A 15,426-nucleotide genomic window follows, 5' to 3' on the forward strand; every position below is an offset into this window, starting at 1 on the left:
TAGGGAATGACAAAATCAAAATTCCATTAACAAGACCCTGAATCCAGAAATGATATCGTTTACTTCAAATAGATTATGAAAGCTAAAATCAGATCAAAACATTGAAGCACAAACCCTAGAAAAGCTCACATTCAAAATATAAGCAAGCTTAAACATGATCGGAGAAGTAATCGAACATTTTTTTCGTGGGAATTTTACCTCTACAACATTGATCTCCCTTGAATCAACGAAGAATGCTATCTATTCTACACTCAATTACAAATCACTCAAGAAGATACAAAACCCTAAGATCTAACTTGTGTGTATTATATGAATTTACCCAGAAAATACAAATTACATTCAAACTTCAAAGGATGTAATCCGGGTAAAACCCATGGATCAGAAGATCCGCGTCGTTTTGCAAGTTTAATAAATTGAGCCCCAGTCCTGAAATCTCGTAGCTAAAACACTTTATGCCCTCAGCAACATTTCAGCAATGTTTGTTTAACTTGTCATATTCAGTCCTTTCTAACAATTACTTGCACGATTGAGTTAATAGGACACGATTCAACATCCTCCCTCGATGTGACTGTTGAAAAGGTTCTATTAAAATTAATTTATTTGATAAAAAAACGTATTGATTAACATATCTACAATTTGAATAGTAGTATCAAATTTAATAACTTTTCTCGATCCAAATATAATTGATGTCCAAACTATAATATAAAAACCATTAACGGGTATTTGGATGCGTGTATCACTTTCTCGTTATTATGATCATTAAAAAATTAAAAAAATTAAAAAAAAAAAAAAAAAAAAAAAAAAAAAAAAAAAAAAACTGAATGTTTGAATAAAGATAATAGTACCTAATTATCTTTAACTTAATTTGAGTCACTTAAATATATGACTATGTACTTTAAAATTGCACTACTGAATGACCCAATAATTAAAATGTATATCAAGTTATCAACTGAGGGTATGTTCCTTGAAAGCTTTTATGAGTTTTTAGATTTTAAAAATAATAATAAAAAAAATGAAAAAGTAGAAGCTCACGATCTTTGAAGTTAGTCTTGAAAAAGCCTAAAACATCTTGATTTGTGGGTACATGGATCAGATTGTGTGTTTTTAGGTTTTGTCCAGAAGTGAAGAGATTGTGTGTGTGCACTCTTCTTGAGCTTCACTTGTAATGAATGGAAGTCTCATGTATAGATTTTTTTTAGAATAAGAGATGCTTATCCTAATAAAATATTAATCATAATTTCGAGTTTTAATCATAAAATTCACAAGTAAGGACAATTCGGAAGAATAAACACATTACATAGTATTTTTACAGTCACAATTACAAGTCTTAACCATAAATCTTAATTCACAACTAAAATTAATTTACTATATATTCTCAAGAAATATAGATACAAAAGAGCTATCAAACGTACTCCTTAACAAATACATTACAAAGTCGTAATGTAATATAAAATACGTGCAACTAATAAAAAGGATTTAGCATTACCAAATAAATTAATGTAATAAAACTAATATGAATGAAATCTAGCAATATTTACAAGGGAAAATAACACTATAACACATTAAAGTTTTGTCATTTGTCTGATTTGATCACTAAAGTAATTTTTACACATTAGACCACTAAACTCGTATTTGACCTGTCAATTAAACCATTTTTATCAAAATTAACCGGTTACAAAGTCACAAAGCTGATGTGGCATTTTATAATTAATTTATGTTTATTATTTGGTGGCCACGTCATTAATCCACCGGTCTCCATCGATCCTTCTTGTTTACCCCATCTCCATCTCTCTTTTGCTTTCCCTTAACTTCAAAATCTCATTTCCCATGATCTCTTCTCTGATTGCTCTCTGTGAACAAGTTCTTTGATAGCCTAAGCTCGAACAGTTTCTTACACTCGCCAAGTGTTCAAGGAATTTCCCCGGAGAGATTGTTTCTTTGAAAAACTTCGGAACATTCAAGCCAGTTAGATTCTCAATCTCTTCTGGCATCCCACCGGAAAGCCTGGTCAACCTCGCTAATTTTGAAGGAATAAACCCGGAGAAACTGTTATTAGTCGAATCGAACAACAACAACAAATCGGACCCCATAAGAGGCGAAATCGAACCCGAGAATCGATTTTGAGAAATATTAACAATGGTGAGATTCTTCAAATGAGAGAATGTTTCAAGAAGAGGACCTTCGAAAGAATTATTATAAAGACTAAGAAATGAAAGCTCAAAAGATACCTAAATGTATTTGAAAGTGATCCTGAAAGCTTGTTATCACACAACGATAAAGTTTGAAGCTTTATGTAGTAACCCAAACTCAATGGAACCCGACCCAATAAATCTTTTTGACTCAACTGAAGGAAAACCAGATTCTTGAGCTTCCCAATTGTACCCAAAATCTGACCCGTGAAATGATTCAAAAAAAAAACAATTCATTTAACATCGAGCAATTCTTGAACTCAATTGGAATGTTTCCTAAAATCTGATTATTGTAAAGATATAATACACTTAGCTTCTCTAATTTCCGTATTTCAATCGGAATTTCACCTATAATCATGTTCCCAAATAGATAAAGATTCACCAGATTACTCAAGTTTCCGATTTCAGAAGGTAAACTACCGGAAAAACTATTATTGTTGAGTAAAAGATCAATGAGGTTCTTTAGATAGTGAATCCCAGATGGTATTTCGTTTCCAAAGTTATTACCAGAAATGCCCACCACTTCGATTGAAGAACAGATTAGCACCAGAAAAGGGAAATCGCCGGAAAGACGGTTGCTGGAGATAAACAAATGGCGTAAATTCGAGTCCCTCGAGCACAGTTTCTCCGGGAACCCACCAGTGAAAGAATTGCTAGACAAAACTAAAGCTTTGAGGTTACCATTTTCTAAATTGAAACGGGTAATGTTTCCTGAAAGATTGTGACTTGAAAGATCAAGATTCTGGAGCTCAGAAGCCGGAGTAGCTCCGGCGGGATTTCGCCGGTCAACCGGTTTCCATGAAAGTTCAAGTAATTCAAGGTGGAAAGGTTAGATAAATCAGGAATTGTTAAATTTAAGATTTCGGGGGATAAGTAATTTGCTTCCATTAAATGATGTGGCTACCAAATAATAAACATAAATCAATTATTAAATGTCACGTTAACTTTGTAACCTGGTAACCGGTTAATTTTGACAAAAATTGCTTAATTGACAGGTCAAATACGAGTTTAGTGGTCTAATGCGCAAGAAAATTACTTTAGTGACTAAATCAAACAAATGATGAAATTTTAATGTGTTACAGTATTATTTTCACTATTTACAAAGGGTATACGTCTTACAGAATAGCCAGAGGCTTAGATGGCATCTTGGCCACAGTCATACCAACCCATCAACGATCGAAAGTTATCATATTTTCAAAAAAAAAAAAATTAAAAATAGTTATTTTAATTAAAACACTCTATATAGTGGTTAATTTACTCAATTAAAACATCATAAAATGTCATTTTCATCTTAAATAAACACTAGCCCTAATTTTTTTCAATTACCTTCTTTTCTCTTCACCGAATCGCAAAATGTGATAAACAAATAACAAATAAACCGTCAATCAAACCTTCAGACATTAAACAAAACCCTATACCACTTAACCGATAATATCTTTTTACAATATATTAATATTTCACATCTTTCAAGATTCATCATCATGACCCGATCTTGGCCGACTCAACTGAAACAAACTATCCGAGCCAAAACCCGAATCACCATCGGGCGACCCGTTATCATCATAACCCTCACCCTACAACCGTGTCCCGAGCCGCCTCCGAACTGTCACCTCAACCACGCCTGAACCGTTTCCCGGTCTTAAAATTGTAGTCATAGAAAATCCCCAAGATTCCATTGATGATTCAAGTATACTCAACAAATCCCCAAGATTCCTCTCGCTTTCCAGCCGCCGCCAGTCCTGCTGCCGCCCAGGATCCGCCTCCGATGGTCTTACCAGAGGGTGCACAACCCTCGCGTGCCTCCTTAGATCCGAATACGTCCCGGAAAACTCACACGTTCCACTTGAGCAGCTTCTTGATTTCGCGTTCATGAATTCACGGGCGGCTTCCACCACCACCCACCCTTTTACCTGCCCCCGACAGAGCGGACATACCATTTTTGACTCCTGGAATGTGGCGGTGGACGGTGGCTCCGATGTGGTGGCAGGAGTTACAAAGGACTTGCGGAACTGGTTGAAGCAATTGGAGTGGCGGCGGCTTGTATCACACATGTAAGGGCGACAATTGTTGCTGTGTGAAGAGCATAAGAGAAGGATGGCGTTGTGAGGGTGTTCCATACATACAGGGCATTTAGCTTCTTCCCATTCTTTTAGATTTTGATCTTTTTCTGATGGGTTTTTGTTTTTGGTGTTGCATTTGTATGGAGAACGCCGGGACTTATCGGTGGAGGCTGAGTGATCTCGTCTCTTCTTTGGCATGGTTATCTGTAAATACATCGACATGAAAACTTTCTTGAAGCATATAAAAAGCCCTAATTACATTAAAGGAATCGGGAACGACAAAATCAAAAACCCATTAACGAAACCCTGAATCCAAAGTTACTTCCAGGAGAAGAATCGGAATGATCTCGTTTTACTCAAATAATTACAAAACCTAAAATCAGATCACAAACCCTAGAAAAGCTCACAAGCAAGCTTACACATAACTAATACATCAGAGTAGTAATCGAACATCGCAGAAGCAATCATGCAGTTTTTCGTAGGAATTTTACCTCTACAGCAGTGATGTCCCTTGAATCAACGAAGAACGCAATGTGGGTTAAAGAAATTCAGAGCGATTAGGACAGCTTTTTGTAGGTGGAGGAATTATACATTGGGGAAGGGATTCAGATTATGTACGGAAGAAGAAGAGGTGTGGCTGTGTGCTAACGTGGAGGAGCACTGTCGTTTCTGGCCCCGATTATTTGAATTTTAATTCGCTTTTGAGTCCGCGCCTTATTGTTTTGTGGTAATTGCTTTTTCCCATTTCGACCATTAACATTTTCAACCATAGACCCTTTTCAACAAAACTTAAATAAACATAGTAATTTAATTGTGAACTATATACAATATTATGATATAAAATCAGACATTTTGATTGAAAAACAATGATATTAAACACTTTAAAATAGATATTTCGGACATAAATAGAGATCCTTGAAAATTCTTTCTAGAAAAAACCGAAAAGAAAAAAAAAAAAAAAAACATCCGAAATTTAAAGATCAAATCTAGAATGAAACATTTGGGGGTAAGTTGTCATTTGTCAAAAAGACAAGAACATGTTGTTTGACTGTCATTATTAATTGAGTTAGTTTCACATGTGTATTAGAAATTTAGAATAATCTGAATTTGTTTGTTTGTTGATAATTGTTTTGAGTTGTATAAATTAGGTTTGTAATTACCATTATGAATATCATTAAAAATTATATTGAATTATAAAACTGTGATTGTAGTTGTAATTGCAAAAATTGACTCAATAAGGCAATAACCAAATTTTTTAGATCCATGTATTCATTACTCAAATTATCAAATTAAGTTGGACATACATGAGTTTAAGTTCTAAAATCGCCATTGTAACAAGGTATATAAACAAATCCAAGAATTCAACAAGAATATCGAATTAGGCATGAATCAAGCATCGGAAAAAGGTTGTTATAGCTAAGAAAAATCTTTGGACATAAACGAGCCTTTCCAAACGAGAGGATGATACATGAAACCTAACAACACAGAGGAAATGGACTTAGAGTATCGCATTTGGTGGTTTTTTGGTTACGAATCTTGATAAAATTAATTAGTGTTTATTTTATTTATTTAAAAGTTTACTTTATTTCCTTTTATTAATACTCTCCTAGTCTCCTTAACTCATTAGGAGTCTTCATTAGGGATAAAAATCTATAACCTTCTAATTTTGTTTTACTTGCAAGTTTATACTATATTTATCATTAATCATATTTCACCTCTACCATTTTACATAAGCGAGTTAAATACCCTATCAAGATTTCTTTTTGCACTAACTACTTCAAGGGTTTCCTTAACAAATTCTCCAAACTATTTTAACAACCCAACTCAAATAAATTAACATCCTTTCAAGTTCAAGAACATCATTCATCACCATTGATCCATACAAGTACAAATCCCATTTTTGAAATGATGAAACCTATTCCTATCCCTAGCAATAATCTCCCTCTCAAAAATCTTGGAAATCAACTTCGTAGCTGAATGACAATTACTACAAACACGCAAATTCTTCATTATCCTAATCGTTGTCCCTGGCTTAGTACTAATCAACCCAAAAGCAATTGCTAATCTCTCACTATGTTGACATAATTGCCCTTCCTTCCATTCATCATCCATGTCATAAAGCACTAAAGATGTATCCAAAACATATCCACTCTTTTCAAGAACCCGATTAGTTTCTTCCAACATTGCATAGATTTGATCACTCATGGGATGTGTTCTATCACTTGCAAGAAACTCATGAACAATACCATCTATTTCAATCGAAGTACACCCAGGAATTTTCTTTGATCCATCATCTTTAAATTTAGTTCTTATTCTTGCCACATCATCCCATTGTCCATTTGCAGCATAAAGATTTGATAACATCACATGAGCACCCGAACTTTCGGGGTCCAATTCTACAACTTTCTTGAAAAAGAATTCACCCAAAAGGGTATTTTGGTAAAATGTACACGCCCCGAGAAGTGAACCCCAAATCGCACCATCTGGGTTCACTTCCATTTTCTTGATCATATCCATGGCTTCTTCAAACAAACCAGCTCTACCTAAAAGATCAATCATGCATCCGTAGTGTTGTAGTTTGGGTAAAATCTTGAAATCTTGGATCATGGAGTGAAAAAGGTGGCGACCTGAGTTGACTAGTCCGCCATGGCTACATGCGGATAGAACACCAACAAAAGTTATGTCATCGGGGGTGAAACCGTCATTTACCATTTTCTTGAAAAGTTCAATGGCTTTGTGGGCTTGTCTATGCATGGCTAACCCTGAAATCATCGCGTTCCATGAAGCTAAACTTTTGTGTTTTAAACTCTCAAAGACTGATTTTGCAGCTTCAATGTCTCCACATTTAGCATACATATCGATTAGACTAGTGGAAAGAGAAGGGTTAGAAGATTCTGGAATGTTCTTGTTGATATAAGCATGGATCCATTTGCCAAGATCAAGTGCACCCATGTGAGCACAAGTGGGAAGAATCATCAACAATGTGACTTCATTAGGTTTATGGTTTGATTGCAACATGATTCTAAAGAGGTCCATGGATTCTTTATAATGGTGTGTATGTGCATACCCACCTATCATAACATTCCATGTAATTATATTCTTATTGTTTATGCTATCAAATAAGCTTCTAGCTTTGTGTAGCTCATTGCATTTTGAGTACATATCGATTAGGGCATTCACAAGGCGAAGGTTTGAATCAAGTTTATTGTTAAAGATCCAAGTTTTGATGTGTTCACCTGTTGTAAGACAACCTGATTGAGCACAAGCAGAAAGAACTGTCACTAGTGTGCTCTCATTGGGTTTGATTTTGGCGATTTGCATCTCTTTGAACAGATCTATTGCCTCTTGGAAGCGTTGGATTTTAGTATGACCAGCTATGATAGAGTTCCATGACACTACATCTCTAAGAGGCATTTCATCGAACAGTTTACGAGCGTCTTTGAAACGCTCTCGACTTATGTACCCTGTGATTAATGCTGTGAAGGAAACAGGGTCTCTCAGAGGACTTTTATCGAACACTAATCTGGCATCATCCAATTCTCCACTTTGAGAATAGAAATTAATCAAAGAGGTGTGGATGAACACATCGTAACTAAGTCCAAGCTTCAAAACATGTCCATGAATCTGTTTCCCTTCGTTTATCCCGTCGATTCTTGCACAAGATTTCAAAAGAGAAGGAAAAGTATAAGAGTTTGGTTCGACATCGGATAAAAGCATGAACTTGTAAAAATCAATTGCTGAAAACGGTGATGAATTTAATGAATAACCTCTTATAATTGTGTTCCATATGATCGGATCAGGCTGGTCTTCAATGGTGTCAAATACTGAAAGGGCGTATGAAAGGTCGCCATAACTGTTGATAGCACAAAAATGGAGAATCTTGCTTAAGGCAAACTGGGACTTGTGGAGGCCGTTTTTTATCATTTGAGCATGAATTTGTTTGAATTCTTCCATGTTCTTGCATTTTGAAAGAAGATTCAGAGATTGGTGGTTTTGTGGTGGAGTAATGGATGAAGTGATAAGGGAAGAGGAAGAGAGTATCATTGCGTTTTGTGCTTCGCTATAAAATGTCAACTACAAAAAATTTCACCAGGTTTATTTTACATAAGTCCTACATAAGTTAGTCAAACTTGTTTTTATATATTATAAGTTCAATAAACATAAAAACTTTTGTCATTGCTCGACTCCATTAGTAAAATTAACAAGTTACATGGTCTTTTAAATTTTGAAATAAGTTAAGTGTCTACCGACTAATTTTGATTTTGGTCAAATAAAATATTTCATTCTTGCCTATCTCAATAAAAAGATACTAAGTCTATTGTTTGGTTGATTGGTTCATGTGGGAATCGAGTGTTTGGCATAAACATGTATGGTTTAATGACCTAATTGGATTAAATATGTTAGTTTGGCGTAAACATGTAATTTCAGTGACCTAATTGACATTAGTTTTATGACATATCTAACATCAAGACTACACATAACACATGCACATATTGCTACCGAGCGATTTTAATTACAAGAAGGGATAATGACTTAGGAGGGTAATTAGGTTTCTAGTTTATCCGTATTAGGTCACTAAAGTTTTTTTTTTTTTTTTTTTTTTTTTTTTTTTTTTTTTTGCATATTAGACTAATATGGTTGATAGTATCGTTTAGAAATAATCTTTTTTACCGGTTTCTTCCTGTTTAACCGATATAAATGACTATTTCTAAACGGTAATAACAACCATATTGGTCTAATACGCACAAAAAAAAAATAGTAACCTAATATGGCAAACTGGAAACCTAATTACCATCCTAAGTCATTAACCTTAATTTTAAAGACATTGAGAATATATGACCATCAACAATAAACTAGTTCGTTTAGAACTCGCGTCGTCCCATATCGACCAGAAGAAGAACCTGCTATTCCTCTATATGACAAAACTCTTCATCTATAGTCGTCCTTTCGGGGGCATCCGATAAAATTGGAACGATACAGAGAAGATTAACATGACCCCTAGGCAAGGATGACACGCACAAATCGAGAAATGATCCATTTTTTTAAACCCTTCGTCGTCTTCTCTGAAACCCTAATTCATTTTTCAAATGCTAATAGAGTTCAATTGCAATTCTTATGTTTCAGTAGAAGAACTACTAAAGTCATGATCAGACAACATGTGGATTACATTGTCAGATTGATCTTCTTATTGATGTCTTCAACCATTTGTGGCAAGTAAGGGTGATCTTTCTTTCTATAAAGTCTTCTTTAAGTTTTTTTACTTTTCCTATCATTAAGTTTCATGTTTTATAAACTTTCGTTTATGTGTTGTATATAGTATGTGTTTGTTTATGTACTGATTTTTTTATTCATTTTGCAACTTCAATTTCTTAGTTCATGTTGTGATTTTGCTATTTATAAAATAATTGATAATAGGCATCCTTTGTAAGTCCCTGTTGGTTTTACATTTCTCTTTGTTATCAAATGTAGACATTGATGGGAGGTATCAAAGTGAGATTGTTTTTGTACATATGGATGTGTTCATGTAAACATTTAAATGACAAAAAAGAAGTTATTGATAAAATGTTGCATATTTATGTAATGAAGATCATCAATCATATGAGTTTTTGGACTTGAAAATTCTGGAATGGTTGTTTAATAAGTTTAAATGGAAGCAGCTATTTTCAATCAAACAAGTCAGTCACATTGATTAATACGCATGTTTTCCAAATAATTAGGGTTAATGATTTAGGAGGGTAATTAGGTTTCCAGTTTGTCCGTATTAGGTCACTAAGGTTTTTTGTGCGTATTAGACCAATATGGTTGTTATTACCGTTTAGAAATAGTTATTTTTACCGGTTTCTTCCTGTATAACCAGTAAAAATGACCATTTTAAACGGTAATAACAACCATATCAGTTTAATACGCACAAAAAAACCTTAATGACCTAATATGGACAAACTGAAAACCTAATTACCCTCCTAAGTCATTATGTACTAGTAATGAAAGTTTAAATCGTATAGACAATAAAATGAGACGGTAAATATTGTAAAAGAAGAAGTTGTACCTAGATTACTCGTATAATATACTTAACTACCTTGATTTTAAGCCTCTACGCTTTCAATATTTAAGAAAATATTTTCGATAAAAGTTAACTCCTTTGAGTCTAACCTTACGTTGTCTTATATATATATATATATATATATATATATATATATATATATATATATATATCCTTCTTGGACATCAACTCCTTCTCGTATCATCAACATTAACCATATCCATCATCCTAACTACAACTTTCGGTTGTTTCCTATTGACCTGTCCAAGCCGCCACAACTTTTTTTACCTAGTTTACCATTGATGGCGTCACCCGTTTCTTATGAATCACAAAACCAATTACTTTGAAACTCTCATTTGGATGTAGAACTTGCTCACATGTATATAATTCTATCCATACCATTTCCCTCTCCGTTTAAATTGCACAAGAGATATTTCATTTTAATTGTGTTGATTGATAGCAATTTTTCCTTCCAATAACCCCCTATAGCCTCTATATAACATAGTATCAACTAAGTCCTAGTCTCTCCTAAAACAAAAACCAAAAAAAAAATCGATAACAAAAAAACATGGTTCATCTCTTTAAATCTTACGAGAAATGCAATCCATAATCATAAGGAATATTATAAGCTAACAGACAATATGTGATGTATTCCTAATTACAATAGATCGAAAAGGGTTTGTTATCAATTTACTATAGCTCAAACACATGTTATAACGACATTACATATCATGATAGCTTGTCATGTCGTAACTTTATGGAACCCTTCTCGCTTCCATGACCCCTCTAGATCGTCTCTTACGGTACACTAGCATACGCCTTCTTAAAGTCAATGAGCATAATGTAGAGGTCTTATGTTTTTCTCTATATTTTTTGATAAGGCATCTCGAGAGGTGGATCGCCTTAGTTGTTGACATCCTAGACATAAAGTGGAATTCATCTTTAATTTGTTTCAAGTCTTAACCTAGCCTCCAACACCTCTCCCAAACCTTTATCGTATGACTAATTAGTTTAATAATCTATAATTGGCATACTAATTAAGTATGCATTCATAAGTGCCTTCTAGATATGTTAAAAGGTTTGTCAGCTACCATGCTCCCTCATCTCCACCGACTACACAATCCTTGAATGTCCTCCACATTCCTATCCCTCACCAATGGAGTGACATCATTGAATAAAAATGGATAAAACTACGTCATTTCTTTTTAAAATCTTCATCTTTCATTATGATTATGTTGTTGTCATCCTTAATATACTTTAAATATCCTATGTCATATTTCCTTCTTTTTTATGACTTTTGAAGCTTGTAGATTCCATTTTCTCCACCCTTTGCATCCAACATCATGTACACCTCTTCATGTACCATATTATTTCCTTTAGTCTTCACATCACATTATCTTTCCTTTGCTCTGACCTACTCAATAACAACTCCTTTAATCTAAGTTGTTTTTTTTTTTTTTTTTAAATCTTGATCTTAGTTTCGACATATTCATTCCGCCACCACGATTCTTTATTCTCATTGACCATGTAGACATCCCAAATGTGTTTTTGGCAATTTTTTCTAAAGTTGTCGGCCACACTGTTTCATAATTGCTCAATATTCCACCTCTTAAACGGCTCCAAAGTCCAAAAGGACCAAAACCATATTCTTTAGTATCTGGTTTTTCAAACAACTTCATTTACACTGGTAATTAAAAAAAAAAAAATCAGACATTTAAAATGCGTTTGGTTGTGGAAAACTGTTTTCATTTTTTTTAGAAAATAAAATAGAGTTTTTATTTTCATTTTTCAATGAAAATTTCAGAAATGTATTTGGTTAAAATCGGTGGAATTTTTATTTTCTATTTTAAAAATTTAAAATTTTTTAAAAAACTGTAAAAATCATTTTTTTAATTTACATACAATCTAAAAAAAAATCATTAAAACCAAGTTTTCAAAATTTTCATTTTTATTAGAAATTTTTTCATAAAAACTCATCCATTTCATTTAACTCAGAGCTTGTAATATTCCAACACGAAGTAACAAATGCATTATAGCTTATACCTATTTCTTCACAACTTGTACATATCTTTTGGTTTAGTAATCTTGGCCCTTTTACTAGGCATAATCTCAAAAAGAGCACGAGCATAATTATTTAGTCGTCGTCACTGTTCACCTACACAGATCCTCGGAGCTTCCCACGAGACTTTTCTCGTATAAAACCTAAAAATGGGTACCCGAGAAACACTCCCATGTTCCATCACCGCTTTACTATCCTCTTTGTTCTCCAATAAAATTTCCCTCGAAATCTATCATTTTTACAAAAAACCAGTTCACCACCATGTCAATAAGCCTAAAATCTCCAGTTTTTGCAGGCAATCCGATAAAATCCAAAACCCCGAAATCAACGGATCCATTTTCACACACATCAGCCTTTGAAACCCTCAAGACTCTTCTTGTAGGGCAAACCCAAATCCAAGAACCATCTTCCCTAACTTTCAAGATCTTGCCTTTTAGAAAAGGGAGACCTTTAGCTGGATCAACTGGTGATTTGGTCAAGAAATGGCATCTGGGTTGGTTTAATTTGGTTGATTTTCGAGATGTTTTGGAGGGTTCAGAGGTTAAATTGAGTGAAGATTTGTTGGTTTATTTGGGTTATGAAAGTGAAGGAGAAGACGCGAATGTTGTGTATTGGGGAATCGATGTGAGTGAAGGGGAGAGTTTGGTGGAGAAATTTGGTAGTCAGCAGCTTTGTTTTGTGCAGTTGACGACTTTAATGGTGGCGACTGATTGGGCTGATGATACTGCAATGGGCCAACTTGCTATTGCTGGTCATGTAAGTTCGTAATTCAGATTAAACCCCATTTCCATTTGATGATCATCTTCACGATTGAATCTTCTTTGACATGTTTTGAATTTTAACTGGTGTTTGGACGTGCAATTTTGACCCGAATATCTTACTATTGTGATTTCAAATTAAAGATTTTCATGTGTAAAACACTAATTCTCTTTCCTCGTTTTATCCTTTGATTTTGACACTTGTGATGATCGTGTACTTAAGAGGATATTTAACCTCTTATGGTTTGGGTAAAAAATGATTTTGATTCTGATTGGAGATCAAATAATTCGTTTTTGATAAAAACAAAAATTACTATATTACCGATCTTTCCAACCCAAAATTAAACACTTTCTAGTTCCAGTAAACTAATATATAGATATTTTTACTAGAAAAAGTAATTCTTAGAATTATAAGTGGTAGTTATTTTTATTGATTTTTTAAACAAAAATTTATATTATTAATTTTTGGGGAATTATTTAGGCGAGAGCGTTACTAGAATGGCATAATACATCACGTTTTTGCGGATCTTGTGGTGGAAAATTAATTCCCATTGAAGCTGGGAGAAGGAAGCAATGTGTAAATGAATCTTGCAAAAAGAAGATCTACCCACGAATCGATCCGGTATGCTAAAATCATTCTTAAAATTCTATCGATTTTTAATCTTATTATCATTTTACGTGTTCTATAGGTTGTCATTATGTTGGTGATAGATAAAGAAAACGATCGTGCACTTTTTAGTAAACAAACAAGATTTGTGCCTAGAATGTGGACTTGTCTTGCTGGTTTTCTTGAGGTACGTTTTAGACTTTTAGTACAATTTTCATTTCAAAAAATCTAACGTTGCTATTTATAGTAATTGATAATCGCTCCATTCTAAAGAATATGTTGTTTAAAAAGCATTTGAGAAAATAAAAGCACACGTGGAAAGATTAAATAAAACCAGGGAAATTTTGTAAAATGTAAAACCTCTATTCCCTAGCTTATCGGATTAAATCCAATGTGGATTTTGTTTTTATTTTTATTTAAATATTGGTTAGCCTGGAGAAAGCTTAGAAGAGGCAGTAAGGAGAGAAACATGGGAGGAGACAGGCGTTGAAGTTGATGACGTTGTTTATCATAGTTCTCAACCATGGCCAGGTAATATTTTTTTACTATGGTTAATTGTAGTAAAAAAGGAAGTAGTAGCAAAATTGCAAAAGAGAATTTTTTACAACTCATAATTTTAGAGAATTAAAAGTTGTTTATTGGGTTTGTTTGCAGTTGGAAGTAGTAGCATGCCATGCCAACTAATGGTAGGGTTCTTCGCATACGCATCATCACTTGAAATAAATGTGGACAAAAAAGAGTTAGATGGTAAGTCTAGATTTTTACAAATTTTTTTAATCATATTTATATTGTGAAATGCAAATGATGTTGAGGTTTCTTGTTTTTGCATAGATGCGGAATGGAAAAGTAGAGAAGAAGTGAAGAGAGCGTTGACTTTTGCTGAATATGGAAAGGCACAAAAAACAACTGCAATTAAGGTTGACAAGATATGCAAAGGGGTTGAAAAAGGTCAAAATCTTGCTGCGGATTTTAGTGTTGAAAGTGGGGAACTTGCATCGATGGTTGTTCCTGGACCTTTTGCAATCGCTCATCATCTCATATCATCATGGGCTAATCAGGTTAGTTTTCTTAATTTTATCACACTCAACAAAAAGAAAGATTATTTAAACTTATCAATTTGTTTTATTATTTTTTCACAGGTTTGATTGCTTTGATTAGCAAGTTGGTTTTGATGGTATTGGTGTTTAAACTTATGAACTTTAGGTTTAAAGTTTATGTTGTGAGTTATATTTGGTATGTAATATTTGGATTCTAGTTTAACATGTATATTACTTGTTCCTCATTGGTCATATTTTGAGAAAAGTTTCCAATAAAGGGTTGTTTGGGCAATTGGGTGTGCATTTTTTGGAACATGGTACTCCCAGTTGTTGCAATGAGACTATCTGTTTCCAAAAAATACTAGAAGATATTTTTACGAATAATTTTGAAACCACTGAATACAATAAATATGATTCATCCGAGAAAATTGCAAAAGAAACCACTGAATACAATATGATTCATCCGAGAAAATTGCAAAAGTGGTTAGTGTGGTTTGCAATTTTCTTTGACAAAGGTCCAAAAAAATTTATTTTGCACAAGGGTGTTTTTATGTGAGAGTTTCATTGTGGATTTAGTCCCTAACTATAACAACCATTAAAATGCCATCGTTTTCTTAAGCACATTCCCCTTACATGAGTGTATTTTCATCTTTTCATGTTGAACGACACGTCAATA

General features: G+C 33.7%; 3 protein-coding genes, 1 non-coding gene and 1 pseudogene across 5 annotated transcripts; 2 read left to right on the forward strand and 3 right to left on the reverse strand.

The window, feature by feature from the left end:
• Positions 1–1,636: 1,636 nt before the first annotated feature.
• On the reverse strand, positions 1,637–3,077 carry LOC145006903 (uncharacterized; annotated as a pseudogene).
• A 486-nt stretch (positions 3,078–3,563) lies between these two features.
• LOC145004003 (uncharacterized) lies at positions 3,564–4,922 on the reverse strand. Its single transcript, XM_078962908.1, has 2 exons — positions 4,741–4,922; positions 3,564–4,453 (listed from the first exon to the last, which is right to left on the reverse strand). The coding sequence occupies exon 2, from the start codon at positions 4,445–4,447 to the stop codon at positions 3,764–3,766; it is 684 nt and encodes a 227-aa protein (XP_078819034.1). The 5' UTR covers positions 4,448–4,453; positions 4,741–4,922; the 3' UTR covers positions 3,564–3,763.
• A 1,151-nt stretch (positions 4,923–6,073) lies between these two features.
• On the reverse strand, positions 6,074–8,325 carry OTP82 (Tetratricopeptide repeat (TPR)-like superfamily protein). 2 transcript variants are annotated; one of them, XM_078964850.1, is made up of 2 exons: positions 8,017–8,162; positions 6,074–7,901 (listed from the first exon to the last, which is right to left on the reverse strand). In XM_078964850.1, the coding sequence occupies exons 1-2, from the start codon at positions 8,034–8,036 to the stop codon at positions 6,116–6,118; spliced, it is 1,806 nt and encodes a 601-aa protein (XP_078820976.1). In that variant the 5' UTR covers positions 8,037–8,162; the 3' UTR covers positions 6,074–6,115. The 2 variants fall into 2 exon arrangements, with proteins under 2 accessions (XP_078820976.1, XP_078820975.1); XM_078964849.1 differs by having other exon boundaries at positions 6,074–8,325.
• Positions 8,326–9,190: 865 nt separating this feature from the next.
• LOC145007656 (U6 spliceosomal RNA) lies at positions 9,191–9,293 on the forward strand. Its single transcript, XR_013663030.1, has one exon. It is a non-coding gene; the product is annotated as a U6 spliceosomal RNA (small nuclear RNA).
• A 3,197-nt stretch (positions 9,294–12,490) lies between these two features.
• Positions 12,491–15,042, forward strand: LOC145005306 (nudix hydrolase 19, chloroplastic-like). Its single transcript, XM_078964386.1, has 7 exons — positions 12,491–13,104; positions 13,588–13,728; positions 13,796–13,900; positions 14,145–14,244; positions 14,368–14,460; positions 14,545–14,771; positions 14,853–15,042. The coding sequence occupies exons 1-7, from the start codon at positions 12,610–12,612 to the stop codon at positions 14,856–14,858; spliced, it is 1,167 nt and encodes a 388-aa protein (XP_078820512.1). The 5' UTR covers positions 12,491–12,609; the 3' UTR covers positions 14,859–15,042.
• Positions 15,043–15,426: the final 384 nt, after the last annotated feature.

The sequence above is a fragment of the Lactuca saligna genome, chromosome 7 (genome assembly GCF_052625555.1).
Source record: "Lactuca saligna cultivar CGN05327 chromosome 7, ASM5262555v1, whole genome shotgun sequence".
Classification (NCBI taxonomy): domain Eukaryota; kingdom Viridiplantae; phylum Streptophyta; class Magnoliopsida; order Asterales; family Asteraceae; genus Lactuca; species Lactuca saligna.

What these genes read in the sequence shown, in the direction of transcription:
- LOC145004003 (XM_078962908.1), bottom strand. Translation starts at nt 4,447, where the DNA reads ATGCCAAAGAAGAGACGAGATCACTCAGCCTCCACCGATAAGTCCCGG.
- OTP82 (XM_078964849.1), bottom strand. Translation starts at nt 8,293, where the DNA reads ATGATACTCTCTTCCTCTTCCCTTATCACTTCATCCATTACTCCACCA.
- LOC145005306 (XM_078964386.1), top strand. Translation starts at nt 12,610, where the DNA reads ATGTCAATAAGCCTAAAATCTCCAGTTTTTGCAGGCAATCCGATAAAA. An exon ending in GTCTTGCTGGTTTTCTTGAG is followed by an intron (nt 13,901 to 14,144) that starts GTACGTTTTAGA and finishes AATATTGGTTAG; the next exon opens with CCTGGAGAAAGCTTAGAAGA. An exon ending in GGACAAAAAAGAGTTAGATG is followed by an intron (nt 14,461 to 14,544) that starts GTAAGTCTAGAT and finishes GTTTTTGCATAG; the next exon opens with ATGCGGAATGGAAAAGTAGA.